The 24,595-nt window shown below is 45.5% G+C and overlaps 2 protein-coding genes across 5 annotated transcripts; both read left to right on the forward strand.

Annotated features, from left to right (window-relative positions):
• Window positions 1–2,019: 2,019 nt before the first annotated feature.
• LOC114854801 (uncharacterized) lies at window positions 2,020–9,771 on the forward strand. Its single transcript, XM_041070667.2, has 4 exons — window positions 2,020–2,164; window positions 2,299–4,473; window positions 6,290–6,436; window positions 7,586–9,771. The coding sequence occupies exons 1-4, from the start codon at window positions 2,146–2,148 to the stop codon at window positions 9,289–9,291; spliced, it is 4,047 nt and encodes a 1,348-aa protein (XP_040926601.1). The 5' UTR covers window positions 2,020–2,145; the 3' UTR covers window positions 9,292–9,771.
• A 142-nt stretch (window positions 9,772–9,913) lies between these two features.
• LOC121202152 (leucine-rich repeat-containing protein 15) lies at window positions 9,914–14,084 on the forward strand. Of its 4 annotated transcripts, none has more exons than XM_041070271.2 (2): window positions 9,914–10,611; window positions 10,741–14,084. In XM_041070271.2, the coding sequence occupies exon 2, from the start codon at window positions 10,782–10,784 to the stop codon at window positions 13,482–13,484; it is 2,703 nt and encodes a 900-aa protein (XP_040926205.1). In that variant the 5' UTR covers window positions 9,914–10,611; window positions 10,741–10,781; the 3' UTR covers window positions 13,485–14,084. The 4 variants fall into 4 exon arrangements, with proteins under 4 accessions (XP_040926205.1, XP_040926202.1, XP_040926203.1 ...); XM_041070268.2 differs by having other exon boundaries at window positions 10,773–14,084; XM_041070269.2 differs by having other exon boundaries at window positions 9,914–10,607.
• Window positions 14,085–24,595: the final 10,511 nt, after the last annotated feature.

Consider the following 24,595-nt stretch of genomic DNA (forward strand, 5'->3'; position numbering starts at 1 on the left):
AAACTTACGTAAATAGCAACATTCTTCCTGCATGCTAACTGCTTTTCTCATCCACAGCGCTTGAGCTGGCCAACAAATTTGCTGAAATGGAGGAGGTGAGGATGAATGCCTCAGCATCAGGTTTTAATGGTTCCAAACACTGTACAGTGTAAATGAGTGGACGTTTCACTGTTTAATCACTTATGTTTGCTTGAAGCTCCGGGTGCTGACGGAGGACTTGGAACTGGAGAAGGAGCTCGCTGCTAAGTTGGCAGAAGGCAAATCCTTAACCCAGAAGAGAGGCGAACGTGAGTGATGCTTAAGCATTTTAGGACCTTTGCATCACACAAACTGCTAAATATCATGACTTGCCTACAACCTGTAATTATGTCAAAAGTTATTCTACAAGTCTTCCTCCTTTTGTGTGCAGCTTGTTTCTGGAAGTACTGCGTCTGAGACGGACGCAAGAGGACGACCACTGTGAAAATCTTGCTGCGAAGCCCGACATAGCCTTAAGACTCACAACACCAGTAGAATAATCTCACTGCATTTATCTCAGCAATATAGAATTGTACCATATTTAGTGCCATCATCATCATAACCATTGCACTGAGGTGCTGTAGAGTGAAGACTTTGGCTTTTAAAACTTCATCTGTAAATAACCAGCTACTTTACTCACTGGAATTCATTGAGGGTCACATACATGTACTGTATGACTGCAAGTATTTTTTTCAGCTTATGTCTCCCGCTTGTGGCCAAACCAGGAACAACACATTTTGTACCACAGCCTACCAACATTTAATTTGTCCCTCTACTGTCATTTTACTGTGTAAATAAAATTATATCATGACCTGATTTTCAATATGCTTTATACACATACTAACTGATCACTGAGTTAGATCACTTAATTACCTCTGCTATTTTGAGCAGTGGAGATCTGAAGTTTTTGTAGCACATGGAGGCAGCGACAGGTGATTTGCTGCACTGCCTTTCCTTGAATTTACTAGAAGAGGGTCACAATGATGGGTCCCAGTCTATGTAAGGAAGAAAAACCTGACATGAAAAGACCTGAATCACAAGGATGATAGGGAAAAAAAGAGATTTCAGGGAAACCAGAGTGGAGCGTTCAAAGCCTGAAACAACAGCATCAACGAGAAGCAACAATTGTTCAGAACAAATGGCAAATATTTTCAGTTCTTGGGAATTGATAAACTGACAAACAGGCGATAGGTAAATTTAACACCTCATGGTCAGTGAATGGCTGAACTATGTTTAATGCTCGATTAGACTTAATTTACATTCTTTATCTAATTCTGGAAAATGGAACATTCAAATAATATTTTTTCTAAAATCCTTTAAAGCTTTTAAACTGTGTGTGATTTTTTTAAGTCCAGCTTGAACAAACTTCACAAAACTGCGGGTGTTCCCTTACCTCACACATTTTTGGCTCAGTCTGGAAAAACTGTGTAATGACATATTTAAAAACCTTGTAACCTGCAATGATCGAACCACATGTTAGCCATTATTAATAGAGGAAAGTATTGAACAACCCGAGTTTCTACTCAGCACTTCACCAGGCTGGCAATGAGTCACAGCTCGGTTTAGCCCTGTATTCCCTCAACTCTCAGCAGAAATGACTTCAAGACCTTCTCGACAAATAAAAAGAGCTGGAGCCTGATGAGCAGGAGCTCATCTGTTACATTACACACATCACACCATAAAACTCCCTGACTGACGTGCTACAGAAATAAACTTTATCTTTTCAGTTCAGCCCCTGAAGACAAACGGAACGAGGCGTCCATCCAGTCCTGATAGCGGCACAGGAAACTAACCAGCATCCTCTGTGTCGTGAGACAACACTTACATTTAGCTGAATTTACTAGCTTGGCTATATTATATTCAATGCTCACAGTATGTCATTAACTTATATCACATCATCACTGACAGCAGTCGTAACAAAGAAACGCGTCCTTCCTCGTGCATTACTCTTCTCTCGCATCTTGAATGTTTGCTGGGCTCCAGGTTCCGCAGCAGGAACCGACCTGACAGGCGCTGGTCAGACTGTGCAGTGTGTGTGTGGGCGTCTCGGCTGAGCAGGAAGTGGGGTTACTTAAAGGATGGGGAGCACCCAGCTCCTCCCGACAGCTCCAGCCCAGACAGACAACGATGGAGTCTCACTTCGAAGGTTGAATATCTTTTCTTATTATTTATGAGTGAATCTGACTTGTGGAGCTAAAGGATAGGCTGTTTTTATGAAAGACACTCACATTAATGGTTCAATGTGTGATATTTGAATGTAGCTTCACTGTCTCTGTGCAGGCTGGTGGTTGTTCCTCATTCTCTTGGCACTCCCGCACCGCGCCTGCACCAGCGTGTGCCCCGGCGGCTGCCTGTGCACCCTAGAAGGTGCTATGAGGTGTGTTGGCTCAGCATTCACGGCTATTCCCCACGAGCTGCCCGTCCACACGTACCTGCTGCAGCTCATAAACACGAACATCAAGGCCATAGACAGCCACAGTCTGGCAAACAAGGACCTGCTCCTGCGCTTCAGTCTGACCAACAGCCTCTTGGACACAGTGCACCCTCAGGCCTTCTACGCCGCTCCACAGCTCAAGTCCCTCAAACTGTCTTCCAACCGCCTGTCCAGCCTCCCCGCCGGGGTGCTCAGCCCACTGGCCAGTCTGGAGGAGCTGCACCTGGACGGGAACCAGCTGGAGGCCGTTACAGCGGGGACGTTTGAAGGGCTGGTGGCGCTGCAGGAGCTGGACCTGAGCCGGAACAAGCTGAGCAGTCCGACTCCGGGCGTCTTCGACCGGCTGAGCAGCCTGACCTTTCTGAACCTGGGCAGGAATTTCATACAGAAGCTTCCTGCCGACGTCTTCAGCTCGCTGACCAAGCTCCGCAAGCTCGCGATGTACAACAACGAGATCGAGGTGCTGGAGGCCGGGATGTTTGACCGGCTTGTCCACCTCCAGGAGCTGAAGCTGCATTATAACCACATCGCCAGTCTCCCACCTCGGCTGTTCTGGTCCCTGGGGAACCTGAGCGTTCTCACCTTATCCTCCAACCGACTTCAGGGTGTCCCAGAGAGAAGCTTCTACAACATGCCCAAGCTGAGCCAGCTGACTCTTTACAACAACCCCCTGTTGACTCTACCAGATCAGCTGATGGGCCACATGCCAGAGATAAGCCTGTTCTATCTATATGGCACCAATCTCACTACTGTTCCTGCTAATCTGTTTGCCAACATGTCCGGGCTTGTGGACCTCAATCTGCATCTGAACAACAAGCTGGCCGACTTGCCCCCGGACGTTTTCTGCTGTGTTCCCCGTCTCAATAAGCTCTCGTTAAGGTCCAACAATCTCCATTATCTGCACCCTCAGCTGTTCTCCAGACTCACCGCACTGAGGACGCTGCTCCTCAATGATAATAAACTGCAGAGCCTACCAGAGGACATCTTTCAGCGGCTTGAGCAGGTCTCAAAGGTTGATTTGAAGAAAAACCACCTCCAGACTCTTCCAGGGAACATTTTCTTGTCAAACACACAACTGAAAGAGCTTAGTCTGGGAGACAACCTTTGGAACTGTTCTTGTGGCATCAGAGCCATCGCAAGATGGATACGAGAAAACGGGCGTCTGGTCACCGACAAAGACGACGTGATGTGTCACAGTCCACCGTTCCAAATGCTCCGTACTGTTGGATCATTGCGCAACGACGAGTTTGACTTTTGTGAGCACAGGTTTAAAACCTACTATGTCACCACTGTTTTAGGGGCTACTCAACAGGTTCCCATCCTACTAACGTTTCCCCCCGAGCCATCGACCACCGCAAAGGTCCCCACCCCAACAACGTCTACCCCTGAGCCACCGACCACCGTAACGGTCCCCATTCTACCAACCTTTCCCTCTGATCCACCAACCACCGTAAAGGTCCCCACCCCAACAACGTCTCCCCCCGAGCCACCGACCACTGTAACGGTCCCCATTCTACCAACGTCTCCCCCCGAGCCATCGACCACCGTAACGGTCCCCACCCCAACAACGTCTACCCCTGAGCCACCAACTACTGTAACGGTCCCCATTCTACCAACGTCTCCCCCCGAGCCCTCGACCACCGTAACAGTCCCCATTCTACCAACCTTTCCCCCTAACCCACCAACCACCGTAAAGGTCCCCACCCCAACAACGTCTCCCCCCCACCCACCAACCACCTCAGATTCCTCAGCCGCTGAGCTCCCTTTTGGGCCTCCCTCCCTGCCTTTTTATGACGTGGTGGTCTTGGAGCAGAACCTGGAGTTTGTTCACCACCACCACCTGAACGGCTGGGTGTACGTGTGGTTCCTGCCGTCAAACTCAACCTCGGCTGGCTTCCTCATCTGTCACATCCTCCTCATCGCTGCGGGCTTTCTTCTCGTTCCGGCTGCCATGTTCGGCATGTTTCGCCTCTACAAGAGCACAGCCAACCTAAAGACTGACAGAGGAAATGCTCCCGGGTAACAGGATGTGTTATCAGACCTGCTCCACAGAGATACTGCTTGTGTAGCAGTACTGTATCCGGCTCTTCTTTCTCTTGTGTTGTTGACTCTTCAAGTTTTACTTAGGAACAACCAGGCTTAAAACATGGGCTTTAAAATACTGTGAAAGTATAAAAATGGAGCATATTAGTAGTAAAAGTTGTAAGTACAGTAAGTTATTAATTTGTTTGTACATGTATATGTTGATGTTACAATAGACACAGGTTATACAGTCACTCAGTCAAGCAACTGGTAATTCTTTATTTCTCCATACATTTGATGATATGAGCTTAGCTATTTAGTCATTTACAGTACAGTAAATATTTTAGTATGTATTTTTACTTTTATATTACGCAACCAACCAAACACATGAACAAATGAACCCTCGTCTGCTGAAATGTGTAGTTTCACAGTCTTCTTTTTTTAATTTCTGTAAAGGTTCATCATATGTTCTCGACACTCCTTTTTTCCCGTAAAAGGGAAGAAAATGCACACTGTAATTTCCCACGCTGAATCATAGTGTGGATCCTGGAAGGCCTCAGGAAGTAGGAAATGTCTTTCACAACTCATCATCACTTTAAAGATAACTCATTCTTTTGCAAAACCTTTCTGCTGCCATTTCACCAGCCGCTGTTGTGAAACACACCTTCATCAGCTTCTATTTGGAGCGATGATTACTTTTCATGTACGTAAGGGGATGTACCAAAACTACACAAGACTCACGGCCAGCGGTCAGCGTTACGGACCTGGTACAAATAAATGGGTCAAAGAGCTGATAAATCTCCTCAAAATGACAGCGGATGCCTGGAATTCCAGGGGAAGGTTATTGGATGTTGGAACAAACAGCAAACAAAAGGGATCTGAGCTGGTGAGGAGCACCCAAGTTCATCGCTATGACAACGGGTGATTAGGCTTTTCCAGGACGCTGAGCTCACACACACGCACACATGCAGGAGGGGTGATACTGTTTTTGTTACTATTGCAGACTCCGGCCGCAATAGTATGGCACAGAGATTTCTTGTACGTGTGCAGTAAAACTGGGGTTGCATGTTGTGCAGCGTCTTGTAACAGTAGTATCAGGGAATGTGCAGCTCCCTGTGGGCCCCACCCTCACTATCTGCTGGAGTTAATTTGAGTTACAGAAAAGTCCACATTTAAGCACCACAGGTTCGGGAACTTTTTTCACCACCAATTGAACATTTTGAGTTTGAGTTTGTAGAGAACTGAATCATTCTAACAGATATGTAATCATGTAATTTATGTACTAATCAAAGCTGTTCATATGTCATTTTGATTATCGGTGCTGTTTTTTTTTATCTCAACCCCCTTTTTGTTGTCATTTTGCAGTGTTGGTTGGTTTTCAATTGCAATCTGTAAATCCCCTACCAGTAATGTTGGAGTCTGCCAAATGCCAGACCGTAAAAGCTCTTGTTAAAAGCATAGCATGGAAGTCATGGCAAAAGTATGTGCAGCTGATACTCAGCTCTGAGCAGCTAAACAAGGACACGCTCACAGATGCACAACACACAAACAAAACCAACTCTATTGTTTCAAAGTAAAACAAGTCCTCGCCCTTCCTCCGGGAGCAAAAACATGCAGTTACTGCACATTACCGAATGATGGAGAGTCACACATCCCCCAACATTCAAAGAGCCGCACACAACACAAGGCGGGTGGGGCTCCCCACCGCCCGAGCCCCTCGCGCCACACACAAAAAAAATACACCGCTAGGGTGAGTGTGAGGGAGGAAAGGAGAGCGGCACAACCAAGGGGGGGCTGCAGACAGAACCTGCTGATTTCCTGAGGGAACGGAGCAGGAAAATGTGAAGTTGCTGGAAAGTCTCGTCAATAGATTTGCGAAGCAGAAGGAGGGAGACGGGACATATAAAAGGAAGCACAGAGACCCCGAGGCTGAGTCCACTCATCTGTCGGCTGCTGCTAGAGGTACGTCCTGCATGTGCTGCTTCTGAGAAACATAGCCTTTCAATGCATTTGACTTAGAAAAGTTAGGGAAGCAACAATTTGAGTTATCAATAGCAAAAACACTTTGTAAAAGCTGGTTCATTCTCAGGAATGTGAGGTCTAAACAGATAAGGAAACTTAAAATTACAAGTTCTAAAACTGCTGGTTTCTCCTTTTTGTTGCTAGTTACTGTAAGTTTTTCACTCGGAGCAAACCTTCTGATCCGTTCTGCTCTGACATCAATGGGGAAAAAAAATCAAAGCAATTAGGGGTGAACTGGAAATTCTTTGGGCATTTACTGCTCTGTGGAGCACACGCTGGTTTGGACTGGACTCAGTGACTCAGCTCAGCTCAGCTACAGTACAGTTTATGCCTCAGAGGAAATCATGCCTAGCTTTAAGGTTTTACTTAATAAAAGCATGAGTTTGATACACACTAGAAGTGTCTACAGGCTACTGACAGAGCCCACTTACACTGGGGACACTACTACACCAGAAAAAATGGTTGTTTTCCGATAGTTCTGATAGTGTTACACTTAGATACACGCTCCTCGTACAATATACAGTATGTGAACCTTTAATTGTTGTTTACAGCTGAAAAGGGGAATTATTAGAATTAAACAGGAATTAGCATTCAGGGATATGCTGGCCTCTTTATAGACCTACCTCCTGCACCTCAATACGCCTCAGAACAACAAGCCATTCTTGCCAACCTTCAGCTGGCAAGTGAGCAGCACATCGCCACACTGGCAGAGCTTCATGTTCTGAAGCTGGCTGTGAGCTGTGTTTTCTCCAAAGCTGCCGCATCACTTTGTGAGATGAAAACACAAACACAGTTTTTTTTCTAAAAACAGGCCTTTAACTTCACATGTGCTGACCAGAGCTCAGTAAAATGGTTTGAAGGCCGCGAAGTGTTGGCTGGCAACAATCTTAGCACCACAAAACAAAAAGTCAACACTGGATGCGTTTATGCTGATACTGCAGCATGTAGGCAGTGTTAGCGATTAGAGAAGCATTTAGTGGAACCGGCGGTGACGCAATGCATGAGGAAGGAGAAGAGAAACAGAACACTGTGAGAAAGTAAGATAGTCATAAAACCCGAAGCTGACTGCAACTGTTTCCTCTGTTCTAGGACTGAACATGGACCTGCCCCTGGCTCTTCATGCTCTTCTGCTTCTCTGTTCACTTAAAACCTTCGTGTTGGCGTGTCCCAATGGATGTCAGTGTCAAGGATCTAAAATCGAATGCAGTGGGCTCGCGGCCTTCCCCACAGCTCTACCCATGTCTACCGCCTTCCTCACCTTGAGAGACTGCAGCATCTCTTCTATCAAACCCGAGGACTTCACTGGTGTTGCCGATAGCCTTGGGGCCTTCATCATTCAAGACTCCCCTCTGAGGGAAATTCAACCTGGAACGTTTGGTTCCAGCCTGAACGTGAGACACATGTCGTTTAGCGGCACTGAACTCCAGGATCTCCACGAGGACTTGTTCCAGAGCCTTCAGAAGCTAGAGTCTCTGGCCTTAAGAAGCAGCAGACTGGTGGCTCTCCGCCCAAGCTGGTTCTCCTCTCTGACAAGCCTAAAAAGGCTTGACCTCAGTAAAAACATGCTGACGTCTGTGCCTGAGGAAACGTTTCGTCCTGTCCCTGAGCTCACACAGTTGTTCCTTTCTGCAAACAATATCAGCCAGCTTTTGAAAGACACGTTCAAAGGTCTCACTAACCTTAAAGTCTTACGCCTTAACAAGAATGCTCTGCAGGAACTTCCGGCCGGCTGCCTGGATGACCTTGAAAACCTGACAGAGCTGTCTCTACAGGACAACATAATCACTCACCTCCACCAAGACCTCTTTTCCAAGAATCAGAAACTCCAGAAACTATTCCTCTCCCACAACAGGCTCACGTCTCTCCCACAAGGAATCTTCCTGAACCTGCCCCTCCTTTCCCAGATGTCCCTGTATGAAAACCAGCTGGAGAATCTGAGTCCAGGTGTGTTTGGGCCCATGGAGCTGCGGGAGTTATGGCTGTACGACAACAGGCTGAGCCGCTTGGAGGACGACACCTTCATAAATCTGACCAGCCTGCGTCTGCTGGTGCTGAGTCGCAACAAGATCAATTACGTTTCCACCAGAGCTTTTAAAGGGTTGGAGCAGGTGGGCGAGATATCGCTTCACTCCAATCTGATCACGAGCCTGCAAGCTGGGACTTTCCAAGGTCTGCCGAGCCTGGTCAACATTTCCCTGGAGCACAACTTCATCAGATCCCTTCCTTCGGGGTTCCTCCAGGATATCACCCACCTGGGACAGATAGACCTGCGAAACAATTCTTTAGTCAACCTGCCGCAGGAAAGTCTGGATGATCTCACGCAGGTGCAGGAAGTTCTCCTGCAGCAGAACCCCTGGAGGTGCAACAGGGACATTGTGCCGCTAAGGGACTGGCTGAGGAGGTACCCCTCCAAAGCCAACCACAGCCTGGTGGTGTGTCACACGCCTCTGTGGCTGGGTGACGAGCCAATCGCTCTGCTGGAAGACGAACAGCTGACGACTGGGGAACCTGCGGTGAGCTCGACGCGGCGCAGAGGGAACGCAAACACTTTTCCAACCAGAGAAAGCACATTCCTCTCTGACTGGACCACCGCCATCACGATGCCCCGGGACGTCACTGACATGGGACCGGGGCCAACAGGAAGTGCATCGGATCATACTTTGATGATTCTCATCATTGCCGCGGTAGTGTCCACCGTTATAATTAGCACTGTCATTACTGGCTGCATGTGCTGGAGGAAGAGCAGGAGGGGCAGGGGAAATATAGGCAGCAGGAATAAGAACTCCGTGCTCTAAGGGGGATCCAGCCAACAGAGGCGAGCCAGGAGCTTTAGAAGCCAAGAGGAAATGTGTGAAGGTGCAATAACTGTGATCTGGGCAACCGAACAGGTTCCGGGGACTGACTGGTACTTTAGTTACTTCTTCTTCAGTTGCTAGAGTAGAATCAACAAGTAGACAGGTTTGTAATGAATGAGCTTCTGGTTTTTGTTTGTTAAAATTTAACAGCCAGTATTTACTTCTACACACTAGCTGTAAAAAACACGTTTTTCGTCTGTGGAGAGCAGAGACCTTTGATGAATGTAAAGTCAAATGCACTGCAGTTGTGTGTTTTTGTTAGTTAGATGAGGTTGCACACCCCCTGGATTATTCCCCTGGCCTGCTGTTGGACAGTTACCTTCTGTGAACATCATTAGTTTAAAGAATGAGTCTGGCTTTAAATAGATGTACTCACATGAAATCAAGTGTTGAAAGTGTCACAATAAATGAAGAAACGCATTGTTGTTTTTTAAATACTTATTAAATTCTTACTCCAACTTGTAAGAACACAGTGACAAGGACACAGAGTGATGACAACAGCATTAAACTACAATATATTTACCTTTCTTCCATTAAAAACCTTTTTACACAAACATTCAACACATTCAAAATCCAAATAACCCAGATTTTTCCTTCAATATTCAATATTAGAAATGATATATTCCTGCCTGTCCCTGGACACTCACTCCCCCTGAGGACCTAGTGGCTTGGGGACTGGCTAGAATTCATCCTCTGGGTGTTAAAACCAAGAATATTTTTAGAAACACATCTGACATGGAAGCTTTCGTCCCTGGGATCTCACTCCTCCAACTACTCTGAGGCCACACAAATGCTCCTTTCAGAATTTTCCACACATTTCTAATTTGTCGTAGTTGTAGACTAGAGTCTGTTGTCACACTGAGTGAATGGACATGAATGGACATAGACCAACTGTGCTCAAATTCAGAATCTGTGTGAAAAAGACAAGGGACTAGGTTGGGCAAATGTATTGTCGTTATACCAGGACAACAAAAATTTGCATACTGCATGCATTTGCATACTGAATGACACCTCCCCACAGCATGACATATTCAGACAGGCCAGGGAGGCCAACTAAACTTTGTGTAAGTGTAGGTTAGATTGTGAAATGTCAAACCTCCTGTCTGCTGTTATCTCAAACTGCAGACGCGTGCTACACCACGCCTCATTGGACGTCACATCAGCATAAGATAACTCATTTAACACCCAGTTTCACACTAGTTAAGTCTCCTCAGTCTGACAACTCTAACAAAGGTCATCCTAAAAGAAATAACCAGGTAGGTGAGTTTTAATTGGATGTCTGAAAAACAAGCTGTTCTTTTAAAATACAACATGTGTTTTTCTGTACACTTCTTGTGACTCATTTGACTTATTGATTGAAGTACAGTATCTTCATGTTTTGTTTTTCAGTTTACACCAAAGAAGTGTTGCTCTTTTTATAGGGAACAGTCATGAAGGGAGGAGAGTTTGTCGTTCTGTTCCTGTCTTTACTGTTTGAGTCTTCATTGCCTCAAATCGACCGATGCCAAAAGGAGACGGACTGCCCCAAGGAGAACCAGGATGTCTACTCTTCTTCCACAACAGAAATCCCAAAAGTCCTAAAACCCGGCGCCACCGAGGTTTTCTTTGTAGACAGCCATCTTGAAACTATCCCAAAAGACGCCTTCGTCACAAACCCACAGCTGGAGAAGGTGGAATTCCTCAACACCCCAACAACCTCCATTGAGCCTGGAGCTTTTGAGGGTTTGGTCCAGCTCACACAGGTTGAGATCTCCAGCACTCTACTGACATTGATCCCAGTGGGAGTCTTCAAAGATCTGCACAACCTGGAGAAGATTATACTGAAATTCAACAAGATCCGCAGTCTGGAGAGAGGCCTGTTCCAGGGCCTTAACAAAGTAAGAGACATCCAGCTCCATGGGAATGAGATAGAAACAATAGAGGACGGGGTGTTTGATGACCTTAATAATCTTTTAACGCTTCATTTGGCTAAAAACAATCTCTCCGCCATCTCTCCCGACTGGTTCTCCAAGTTAAACAAACTGCACACACTCCGTCTTTACGAGAATCAGCTGACTTCCATTCCTGAAGACACTTTTAGGAATTTATCACAAATAAAGGAAATTGGCCTGCACGGAAACATGATAGCAGAATTGCCGCCCAATCTGTTTCCGCACAAAGATAAATTAAACAAGATCACGTTGGACAGTAATCTTCTGACAACTTTACCTGAACAATTCTTTGTGGGCTTCCATCAGCTCAAAGCACTGACCCTGCACCACAACAGGTTCACCAGTCTACCACCGGGACTCTTTGGAGAAATGCCAAAGTTAACTGAGCTGAGCCTCAGTGCAAACAGTCTCCACACTCTTCCTACAGGGCTTCTCATCCCCCTGAAGAAGGTGAAGAAGCTCGATTTGTCCAAGAACAGCTTTGTCACATTGTTGCCTGAGTACTTTGAAGGTCCGGAGAAGCTGACTGAGCTGAATCTCCAGAACAATAGGATAGAGTCATTGGATGCAGATGTGTTTAAACATCTACAGTCCCTGATCACACTCAGACTGGCTCACAACAACCTCCACACACTTCCTGGTGATGTTTTCGAACCTTTAACCAAACTCAGAAAACTCTACCTCAGTAACAACCCTTGGCAGTGTGACTGTAACCTGGTTCCTTTTCACCTCTGGATGACGTTGAACAATGACAAGATTGTTTCTACTGTGGTTTGTGAGTATCCAGAACATCTAAAGGGGCAGGACATCAAATCACTAAGTGAGAGTCAACTTGTTTGCCCCACCTCTTACCCTACGACTACTTTCCTAACAACGACTCCCACTACAGTTCCACCGACTACTGCACCCATAACCACTGTAGCAACCACTACAACTACCACCCCTATAGCAACCACTGCACCCATCACCACTATAGCAACCACTGCTGCACCTACCACCCCTATAGCAACCACTGCACCAATCACCACTATGGCAACAACCGCTGCACCCACCACTCCTATAGCAACCACTGCACCCATCACCACCATAGCAACAACCACTGTACCTACTACCCCTATAGCAACCACTGCACCCATCACCACTATGGCAACAACCACTGCACCCACCACTCCTATAGCAACCACTGCACCCATCACCACCATAGCAACAACCACTGTACCTACCACCCCTATAGCAACCACTGCACCCATCACCACTATAGCAACAACCGCTGCACCCACCACTCCTATAGCAACCACTGCACCCATCACCACTATAGCAACAACCGCTGCACCCACCACTCCTATAGCAACCACTGCACCCATCACCACTATAGCAACAACCGCTGCACCCACCACTCCTATAGCAACCACTGCACCCATCACCACTATAGCAACAACCGCTGCACCCACCACTCCTATAGCAACCACTGCACCCATCACCACCATAGCAACAACCACTGTACCTACTACCCCTATAGCAACCACTGCACCCATCACCACCATAGCAACAACCACTGTACTTACTACCCCTATAGCAACCACTGCACCCATCACCACTATAGCAACAACCGCTGTACCTACTACCCCTATAGCAACCACTGCACCCATCACCACTTTAGCAACAACCGCTGCACCCACCGCCCCTATAGCAACAACTGATCCCATCACCACTATAGCAACCACTGCAACTACCACCCCCATAGCAACCACCGCACCAATCACCACTAAAGCAACAACAGAACTCATCACCAATATGGCAACAACCACTGCAGCTATCACCACTATTGCAACAATACCTATTAATCCCACAGCATTTTCAACAGTAGCTACATTCACCACATCCACACCCCAAGTAGCAACACCTCCAACAGCCATTTTGAATTTAACGTGTCCACTGGAGCCAGTCTTTCAGGAGCGGTCACGTGTCATCATGCATCAGCACAGAAGCAAATTTCACCAGTGCAAATCCCGGATGGTGATTTACACTGCTCTGCTGGTGTTGGAGATCGCCTACACGCTGGTGCTGGCTAAGTATACTTTTTCACTATACTCCCTCGTGCGGCACAGAGAGATGCTGCACAGTGTGAAACTAATTCACTTCTCCTACAAGAGAGAGGTCATCCTGAGGCCTTTACAACAGGCAGAAACCCGAAGGCTTTAGAACAAAGGTTGAAAGATTGTTTCCTGTTGAACTAAAGGAAGTGGATCATGCAACCTGTTGGGGCACCCTAGAAATGCTCAGGGCTTTCTGTATATTGGACTTGAATTTACATGTCTATAAAATTTGTTTAAAATGCTGAGTATATATTATTCTTCTATTAAAATATACATTTGTACAAAATTTGAATGAATCCCAGATGTCATAAAATTATAGTTTAATAAAAAATTGAGCATGGGTCTGGAATGAGGATTTGTGTTAGAGTTGTTGGCCTGACAGCTAAAGGTTAAAAACATTAATTATGCAGTATCAGGGAGCACGAGGCCAGATTCATTAACCCAAGCTAACCCAGTGAGAGCGACAGTAACTTCATCACTGCCTGCTTTCTGTTCCTGAGGTGTTACTGGAAAGCAGCACAATGACAGTTGGATTGCAACTAGAACCTTGTTCAAGTCTTTAATACACCCGCTATATTATGCTAATTTTACTGAATGAGAAATATTTTTTAATATTTTTTAATTTTTTAACAATGATGAACGATGAAGTTGCAACTTGCAATATTAAAGATGGACATTGTTAAAATGACATGTTTTTTTTTTTAAATCAGCCCACTTTACTCTAGATGAACTTGATTTTTTTATTGTAAAACTAATGGAATAGTAAATAAAATCTGTTCTGTGGTGGGTGTGTTGTGTCCCATGTTTTCCACTAGAGGGCGCATTTGCTTTGGCTAAAACAGCATCTTGCAAACATGGCAGTTGTAGAAAGACTTATCTTATTTCACTTCTTGAAATGTTGATTGTTAAAGGTTTCATATTAGGTGAAGAAGAACAGTTTAAAGTCATATTAGAAATATGTTTGTACTTTATCTAATCATAGGTTCTAGACTGAGACTATTTCAGACATAGAACATTACGTAAATCCCTCTGGAGGAGACCTCTCTAAGGACAGTGAACCATTACACTGATTGAAGTTAACAAATTTTGACCACAACAGGTAAGAAAAAAAACCTAAATCCTGTCCTCCTAAAACTGCTTTATAACCATGGAAAAAAAACATACACACATCTCACTGCAACATGACAAGACACCAAGAGTTGCTAAATATTTCATCTCTGTGAATGGTGTAATGCACTGTTGGCCTTTGTTCGGTCCTATCCTGTGATGTTGCATCACAAAGTTATTCTTGTCTGCACATGAAGTAAGGAGCCCGTCTTCATTATTCATCCAGGTCTGAGCGGCGGCTGTATTTTAGTCCACTCTGTACTAGCTTGTCTGTGTCTCTGTGATTATAGATGAGGCAGCGGCACTGGGATTTTGTGATGGTCTGAATGGGCCCAAGAAAAAGAAACTGTTAAACGCTACTCCTAGAAATAAGACTATGTACGGGGAGATGATCAAACCTCTATTTGAAACACATTCCAACACACAGAACAGGATAATATTGGAATCATCTCATCCCAGGGTTTTTATGGATGAGATTTATTTATTTGTTTGAGTTAGTGACTCGACTGAGGCAGGGAGAAGGAGTAGATGAAAGACTCCACAGAAATGACACATGACATATGCAAATAATAATGTTTATAGAGTAGAAGTAGTGTTAGTACATGGAGCAACATGACCTGTGACTGATGGGCTTGTTGAAGGTTAGTTACTGCACATTGAAGGTCAGAGCTGACCTTGCTTTGAGGCAACGCCACCATCAGGACTAGCTGAAGGGGACCTGCTGACTGTGCAGTTTTTTATTTTGCGCTGAAGGTTGTCTGATGAAACGCAGCTGACCCTACAACATGCACAGCACCACAGGCAACAGCACCTGTCTCCTGCAGTTTTGTTTAATTTGTATTTTTAAAATCAATTCGATTGTTACATCCGCTTAACGAGGTGCCTCTGCCTGAGATGATTTTATAAGCTATGTGCAGCGGAGATATGTTCCTACCAGTAAGAGCCAAGCTCGGCCTCAACTGTAAGGTCACACAACAGCCACAAACCTGCGTTCATCTGCCCTAAGTGATGTTTCTGCCTCACAGATCTTGTGCAAGAAAACATGCCATTAATTCGAGCCACTCCACAGTTTTAGAGGAGCTAAATGATGCTGTTCCACAAGCAGAGGAACCTGTCATATCCCTTGAAGCCTCTGCTTTTAGGGGTGGGTGAGCCTGCAGGTCCTGCTAATGAGCCTGAAATGGAGCTGAGGAAGTAATTGCGTGTGAAAAGGGCAATGTGCTGAAGAACATAAGAAGCCGGAAAATGAGGAGGAGCCCATTACGGCCAACTTAAGACATTTCAACTGGAAAATAGTTCACAGGAAGCAGGAAGGCTTTCAGCTGGGATGATGTAGCTGATTACCTGAGGTTAATGACCAACAGAGGTCCCATCCAGAGAATTTATGGAACATACAATAGACATTTGGCTGAATGGTTTCTGGGCACTCTGCCTCCTGCGTTTCCCTGGGCGCCAGGGGAGGAAGGACCAGATTTACATTTAAAAGGCTGTGAGAACTCAGATTGCTCTGTTGATGTGTGTTTGCTTGTTAAAGCACCAGTTTAACTATTCCATCACTTATGTAATATAATATAGGTGTTTAGAGCTGCGAGGACAGAGCTCTTGCCTTGAGGCTCAGGCAGCGGCCGTGTTGCTCCTCAGCTGGTGATGCTGGTGTCTGACACAGGCTGACAGATGTCTCCTTTTGGCTCAGTGGACTCGGTCCTGCAGCTGCCAACACCCCCCCCCCAGCCTCCACCACCCTCATTATGAAGGCCGAGCTATCTGCTGTAGTGAAGTGCTACTGTGTTATCGTCAGTCTACAGTACTACAGTTAAACTGCCCAGATTTAAATGCCTTGTTTGTAGCAAACTGTAACCGTGAGCTTCATTAGACATTTTTCATATGGGATCAACGGAAGCATTGGCTAATGTCTCTGTGTTGCTTTTTATGTTGTGTTGTGTGTTCTATTCTCCTGGAAACTCTCTAGGGCCCTGCTGCAACCCTAACAATGGCACAACTGTCTTTACTGTGCTACCACACAACCCTTAACACACAAGTGACTGTTTTTGTTCCCACAGTAGCTTTAACCTTCACCTTCTCTTCCACTTCAATAACATCTAATTGAGTGAGGAATGGCACATCGCTGCCATTAGCAGAGACGCTTCCTCAACCTTGTTCAGGTCTGAGTCTGAGAGCGCACACACACACACACACACACACACACACACACACACACACACACACACACACACACACACACACACACACACACACCAGTGTCACAGCCCTGCCCTCCGGCGCTGCCCTGGCTCCGGTGTCCCACACATTTGCTCCCCTGCAACCTGCCCTCCACCAGAGGAGTCTCCAGCCGTGCCAGCTGAGTCCAATCTCTGCCTGCCAGCTGCCCCCCCCGGGCTACGGCGGCGTGAAACCGGGGTCACGGCGACACCTTCCCGCTCGCTACTAAAAATGGAACCTGTCAGGTACTGAAACGTGTCATTGTGGACACGGAACAGAATAAATATTGCTTCTGTGAAATCCACACAAATGGTGAAAATCTCACAACACACAACCACTAAAGAAAACAAAAACACGTACATTTAATAAAACTATGAAGCTTCGTCTCCCAGATGCGGACAAAAGCTAGAAAAACGAAGGAAGTGAGAAACGTGAAAGTGCCCGAAACGATGAGAAGATGAATCTTGGATGATCCTTTAAATAACGATGCCAGCGACCCGGCTGTCAAAACAAGAAGAAATAATGGCTTCAAATAATGACTTGTCAGGAATCGTGTGAGCAAAAGCGACAGAAATAGCCCAGTTTGGAAAAAATAGAGATGTGTCTATTTTTACCCTGTCCTCTTCTCCTTTGTCTAATTTTAGTTTCAAAATGACTCTTGGCTGCCCAGGAGGAGGCCTCAGCCGTCTGCCAAGCGCGTGCAAACATTGAAGGATCAACGGGAGGAATGATAAAAATGCCTTTTGTCGTATTTTAAACTCGCTCACAGTTCATTCACAGGTTCTGAGTGAGCGTATTTCTGGTGCGCGGGGGACGACGACGTCATGGCGAAATACACGAGGGACGAAGGTGGCGATTTGTCATTGACTTAATGAGATGTTTCACCTTGGCTGCACCCCCCACCGCAGTAGATGGCGAAGCATCAGCCCAGCGCAGGACACCAGAGAACACGCTGCCGTTCAACTCCCACGTTCACAGGCAACGCTTTCAGATCTTAATTGGCAATTTGCAATTAAAGCAGTTCTTCATTTTCTCTTCTCGTGCCCCAAAGGACAGAAAAGGGTCAGAAAACAGAGGAAGGTTGGAGATTTAATCACAAGAAAACTGAATAACCTGTGACTGATAATAATAATTAATATTCACAATGTTTATGTACGGCTAAAGTGGAAATATTTCTCCCTTCATGTTATTAAAGCTTACATTGACCTTCAGGAAGAATCGGCTCCCAACTCCACAGATTTTGGGCCTCTTTGCAGTATGTTTGCTTTTGTTTATTGGCCAAAATATTTGCTATTTACTTGAATCTGAGCTGCTGCCCTTTCCCTCCTGCCCACAGTGACTTCAGCTAAGTTATAATAATAGATTTGTTTGTTTTTGAAGAGTTAGTAAAGATCAAACAGGATTTACATCTGGTCAGTGCAATGAAGCTCTGGACGCAGGCTGTTGTTTGTTGTTGTTATTGTTTATTATTTCCAGATAATTATTTAAAAGACACAATACATATAGCCGCTACCGTTTACATTATTCATGCACACATTTTTGTGCCAAACATAAACTTATTCTGACTTTCACACTCTATTCAGAACTTTGCACAAGTGCACAAACGTTGACCAGAGGCTCTTAAAGTGATTTTGTTTGTCCCTGTCTGAAGCGTTTTGCGTTGAAACTGGAAGCTGGATATTTTTAGAGAACAGCATCACCATTCTGTCAAATTACACTCAGCTATTACGATGCGGCCGATGAAATCTCGCTAACAACTTCAGAGCAAAGCTCCTCCGGAAGGAGAAGTGCAGTTGTTTTACACTGATCAAAGACCTTTGCGTTAAGTTCTAAAGACGAACGTCTGGGATGATTTTAACTCAGAAAATCAAAAATTACACTTTATACTATTACTACTGTATTTAACAAAATAGGTCACGTGGCTTTGAAATAGATTAAAGTACTTTTAGTGAATTTTTTGTAAAGTAGCTTTCACAGACAGACTCACACACAGACTCACACACAGACTCACACACAGACTCACAGACAGACCCTGGGTCTGTGTGAATGCACCTGAGTACAGTAGCTGTGGCAAAGTGTCACCTCAGCCACAAACTGATGGCTGTCTGCTGCCACAGTGCTGCTCCACGCAGGCAGACGCCAGGGTGACGGCTGACAACTCCCTGCTGTGACTACAGGCGATGGGAGACTCTGAGTTTGCATCACCACTGTACGTACTGTATGTTTAAACACGGCTCTTGTTATAAAGATCAGCAGCTTTTTCATCCTCCTCCTCCCACCTGTTATCGTCTCGCTTTATACTGACGTGCAGGTGACCCACGGGGGCTTATCTCGGCGTGAGTGCTGTGGCAGGGGTCTCCCTGAGCCAACCACTGTACAGGCACCTGAGTAAGTAGCAATTTAAATGGAAATCAGGCCAAGGAGGCGAAGACAAACAATATGCTTCCAGAAAATACAGTATGATGAAGATGCCTTGAAAATGACTTGGTTTGTGTGAGGACCTCCTTGTGTTGCCTGTGTTGCTGGTCACGTGATTGTCTGCTCTCCGTCGTAATTTCACTAAACATCTACAGAATTTGATGCTTAAGGTAATTTTACCTGAATGATTTACGCTTCTAGCCACACGACCCTATTTAGAAATAAAACCCTTTTTCTACTCTCTTGTTAAATGTCTAAATGACAAATGCAGAAACCTCTACAATAAATATCCCTGTTCTTATGACTTGCTACCACAGTAGCTGGCAGCAACAATATAAAACACTGAAAATGTAATAGTACTGCAACACAATTAAGCCCGTAACTGCCTTTAAACTGCGTGTTTGGGAGTCCTGCGGTAGGCGGTCGACCTCTGAAGGTTGAGAGCTGCCTCTCAGCCCCAGCGCTCGGTGACCCTGCTGGGGATCAGCCGTCGGCCGTGGTAAACGGATGGATGGATGTTTGATGTTGTTTGTGCGGAGAGGGAGCATGACTCAGCGGTCAACCGTTGGGACTGGGACTGGCGTGTTAGAGGCAAACAGAGCTCTCAAACGTCACTTAACAATCTCGCGTCTCAGCTCCGTCGGACCCGACGCTTTCCGTTTGACGTTTGTTTGTCACGCCGGGGTCGTGCACCTCCTCGCGCCAAAATGGTGCGCATTTGACAGGTCTGTGGAAGAAATCAAGTTGATGCTGCTGCAGTATTATGCAAATCATTCTCTGCCACCAGAATCAGGAGCAAACATCTGGAGGTGGTTTAAGCGTGAGCAGATCCCATAGGTGAAAACAATATATGACCAGTAAAGGAGCCACTAATAAATAGACCAGCAGTAGGTGAGACCCCCTGCTGGGCACTTCTCTTTTATTCCTTCTGTTGCCAGCTTCATGTTCAAATGTGCAGCCACTTGAAAATGTACCAAAAAAAAGGCAAATGAAAAACTCCAATTAAGCTTTTCCGAATAATCTTCCTTTAGAGGTACACGTCTACGCACGCGCCCCTCGGGAGCAGCGGCCCTTTCTGCTTCTGTTTGGAGTGAAGCGAGCAAAAAGAAGCACTTTTAAGACGGCAGCCACATGCCAGCGTTGCGTTCACTCCGCTTATATTTTCATCTCAGCTACTCCCCAGTGAGACTAATTACTTCAGATGATTAGCAGAAAGTAATCATCAGCTCGCTGACATAGGAGCCGCACAGCCGCGGGGGGGTCGACACCAGCATGACAGGGAAACTTACTGTAAGTGTTTGGATGAGGACTAGTTGAATACAGATGCAGAGCACACAGACCCGACAGAACAGCGCGATTATACTGAAATTCAGTTTTAAATCCTCATCATCTGCAGCTCAGGTGCTCTCGTCCAAGCTCGCAGTCATTATGATAATGCTGCTTCATATTCATACATGTATTTCATATTCATCCGTAGATGAATCGGACTTATTTCGGTCTACATAAACTAGCTTCATGCCAGTGTTAGTAGACGTCTGTTGCTGCTGAAACACGACACTCGTTCACAATAAAAAGGAAAGAACTGTGAACTCCCTCTGAGGCGGTAAAGCCGACTTGCCGGTGTTACATAAGACTGTGATTGCTTCTGTTTAAAGACGCTGGCACCTTTTTTTTTTCAATGCCTGACTCAAATTTTTTCCTTAAATGGCACCAACTGGATCTATTACATGCTGAAATGTCAGTATTTTAGTATTTTAGCTGCCATGAGTAAAACAATCACAGTTATTGAGCCATTTTCATCACAGATTTTTCTTAGCTCTCACAGAAAGGAAATTTGCTTTCAATCTCTAAGAGGCTTATCTACCCAACTGTGAGAGGAAATAATGTTTATAATCCCTAAAAACACAAGTTGTGGATTTACTACCGCAACATCCTGAAAGCCTTTATTTAAAAATAGTTTGGAAGAGCAAACTGTAAGTCAACTTTCATCCTAACGAGATGTAACTTCGTCCCATCTTGAACCGGACACTTGTTCTGTTCATTAGTTCAGCTCCGGATCTGTAATATCCATCCATCATCACCCACCGCTTGTCCTTGCAGGGGTCACGGGGGAGCTGGAGCAAGTCCAAACCACCACTGGGCGAGAGGCAGGGTTCACCCAGGACAGGGTCCCACTCTGTCACACAGAGGCCGACAAGAATCCGCACTTGTATTCGCACCCCTGGCCGATCCGAGGCACCAAAGAAACTGGCTGCATGAGTCTAAATGGTGGGAGGAGGGAAAAAAAGGGTCATTGTTATAAAGCTAACAGCACTTTCAAATGACACTATTACATTAGCATGCTTGTAAAATGTGAAATTTAATAAGTAAAATGCTAAAAAGAAACATATGTAGTCGCCAACTATTACTGACAATTGCAACATTTTATAAAAAGAAGACAAAAAAGTTCATTGCAGTTTGTTCTGATAATAGAAATTATGAATATGGAAAGAGAAACAAACATGGCAAGATTTATCACACGCTTCAACCCCATACCATGACTCAACACAATGATGAGGTGCAGTTTAATACGTAATGACTCAGTTCACTTAATGAAGCCCCAGAAATGAACCATTTTCTGTGTGTGACCTCCGTGTGATCTTCTTCAGTACACGAACACTCCACCCACCAAAGGGCCGTCTTGTGCTGAGTTCAGAGGTCAAAGGTCACCGATAATTGGCCACTGATGAATGAGGTGTTTCCTGATGGGCGCAGACACAGCTAATCAACATTTAAAACACGTGCTCGTGCACAAGTAACGCAGGCTCGTCGTCTTCACACTGACTTTGCAGTAGTGGGATCAGACGCTGCATCCGACGTGGTGGAATATAAATTAGCACCTGCAATTCTGAGTCACCTGGTGTGGAAATAATGCTCTGCTCAAAACGCAGTCACATACTGTCACGCTATTGAGGGATTTTAGTAAAGGCCAACTATAAACATTTGCATCTGGTACGGCGCAGTTGTACAGTATTAGCTCTGTTGGAATTGGAGTTGAGTCAAACAACAACTTTTACATGAAGTAATCGTAGGCACAGAAGAACTGGAAAGTCTGTTGTGTCCCTCTGAACGGGGTGATGCGCAGCTGTCCTGAGAGAAGCACACATTTCTAGACCTGTACGCCTCCTGCCTTCTCCACCGCTCAGCTGTCACGACACTGACAAGACCGAGCTGGGGGAGAAAGTGCAGACAGCCAGAGAGCGAGGCGAACGGAGGGGGAACGAGAGGTTATTCATTGCATTACTGGGTTTTTGCACTCCATCATTTCTCCATCTCATTTAATTTATCAGATACAGCCTGGCAGAAGCGTCCAACCTTGGTAGCGATTATGCTCACCTTGTCACTCATTCTGGTGGGATGTGTCTGTGGAACCGCATGGGAGGTGCAGCCGTTCCAAAAAGCTCCGCTAGCTCATTAAACAAATAACCTGACAAACAGCATCCGCTTTTGCCAAAGCCAGAGTTCACTTGCAGCTTAAGGAGGCGCGAGGTAATGCAATGTTTCAGATATGACCCACGTTGTCAGCTTCATGGCATTCGTCCATCTATCCATTAGCAGTGACTGCTTATGCTGTGGATACACAGGTACAGGTGCTAATGTCGGTGCTGGTGGCATTAAGTCATTCTGAGAAGCATCAATGCAGCTGCATTTTAAAAATACAGGCAACAGACGCATGTCGGCTGCAAAGAATGCACGGCCAGGAACAGAGAACTGTACTTCCTGACGTCTGCCTTTAAAGATACAGTAACATTGAGTGATGCACGTTCGAGTCCCCAGTGTGAATGTGTCAGAACTGCATCCAGCTGCTGTGGCACAAGGAGTCGGCTCAGGACTGTCATGGCTCCATATGACGCCACGCAGCTGCCAAAGAGTCTCCGATGGGCGACAAACTCACCCAGTCGGGATGCGGGGTCCGTCAGTGACTGTAATGTCACCACGCCCTTGAGACTAAATGAATTTCCCAGCTGACCTGCTGGGACGGATGCAGAGTGTTGTGCAGTCCCCAGATGAGAGGATATTTATAAGTGTGGTTGTGGAAAAGGGCCACTGAACAGAAGCATTGATGTGACCTGTACAGCTTCTGTGTTTTATGTATTTATTTTAGTTTTTAATTTCCTATTTGCTGGCTTGGTGTATGTTTGTGCTTTTTACTATGCAAATTCATTATAATACACCCTCATGAGTCAGTACGACCCAGTATGTTGCTTTCTGCTTGATTTATTTTAATGACTGGCTGCTGATTTATTTAAACAAATGTTTGTTTTTTTATTTTAATTAGTGACTCATACTTTGCACTGAGATCCTGTGTTCAAATTAATAAATGTAATTTTCTCTTCTATATAAATTTCCCACATTAAGATGTAAAAACTATTTGCAAACCTGTAAGTAGCAGTTAAAGGCTGACAGCGCTGTTTGTGAATTGAAACTTCATAGAGTGAAAGGCGCTTAGTGAAAGTGAAGATCAGACCATTACAGTAGGTCCTGACCTCTGAACATCCATTTCATGGGACAAATGATGATTAATGGAGCCAGAATTATAAGGCTCATCACCAAAGTAAGTTCCAGTGAGAGTGAATCACCACTGAACATTACTGTATTTGCTGTTTGTAGGTTACATACTGTACAGGCCTTGTGTTGTTAATCCAGGGAGACTGGGCTGCTGTCTGCCACCTAGCAGAACTCATTTCAAACAAATGTACAGTAGCAGCAGTTCGTGAAGAAACCCACTTTGACCACACAACAGCAGAGACGGAGAGAGAAACTGTGACACGTACCGGAGTTTGTTTGCGTTGGATCCCTTCAGGCCACTGGAAGTTGATTATTCGCTGACCTGCTGTAAAGGAAGAGCGAAGCTCAGGCGTCCCCTCTCCAAAGGAATCCATCCTGAAACCACTGCAGTTGTGAGCTGCGCTGCACGGGTAATTGTGTGTTGTTAGGTCAGATGTGTCGTTAGCTGTCGCCGCTGAGTGATGATCACACCATCTCAGTGGCAGCGTGAAAGCTGCTGTACACTGTCAAAACACACGCGGGCATGCAGCCAGCCCCCATGGGATTTACACAACGGGGAGAAAACATGGCGCCTAATGCTTTTTGTTATGGAGGCCGAATGTAAAAATATATCTGTCACACAAGTGCTTTATGTTCAGGTTTAAATCTAGTGAAGAACATAAAGCCCTGCCTAATATAACGGCATGTTAATTCACTCTGAAATGGTTTGATGTGGACTAATTTTACTCCGCCACACAAATCGGTGTCATTCTCCACATTTCTAAGCAGGTTAACCAGTTCATTCCACATCACTCTGCTCCTCCTCGTCTGCTTTTTGAGCCTTAGGAGCAACGTTTGCTCATCCAGGGACGTATCCTCCTCCCCTCTGCTCTGGTGCTCTGACCAGATCCCAGTCAAACCAATTTAGTAACGTCTTCCCAGCTC

The sequence above is a fragment of the Betta splendens genome, chromosome 4, assembly GCF_900634795.4.
Source record: "Betta splendens chromosome 4, fBetSpl5.4, whole genome shotgun sequence".
Classification (NCBI taxonomy): domain Eukaryota; kingdom Metazoa; phylum Chordata; class Actinopteri; order Anabantiformes; family Osphronemidae; genus Betta; species Betta splendens.

Coding starts and splice junctions, on each gene's coding strand:
- LOC121202152 (XM_041070271.2), top strand. CDS start 10,782: ATGAAGGGAGGAGAGTTTGTCGTTCTGTTCCTGTCTTTACTGTTTGAG.
- LOC114854801 (XM_041070667.2), top strand. Junction 4,474..6,289: donor CAGAGGAAATGCTCCCGGGT/AACAGGATGTGT, acceptor GAACCTGCTGAT/TTCCTGAGGGAACGGAGCAG. Junction 6,437..7,585: donor TCTGTCGGCTGCTGCTAGAG/GTACGTCCTGCA, acceptor CCTCTGTTCTAG/GACTGAACATGGACCTGCCC.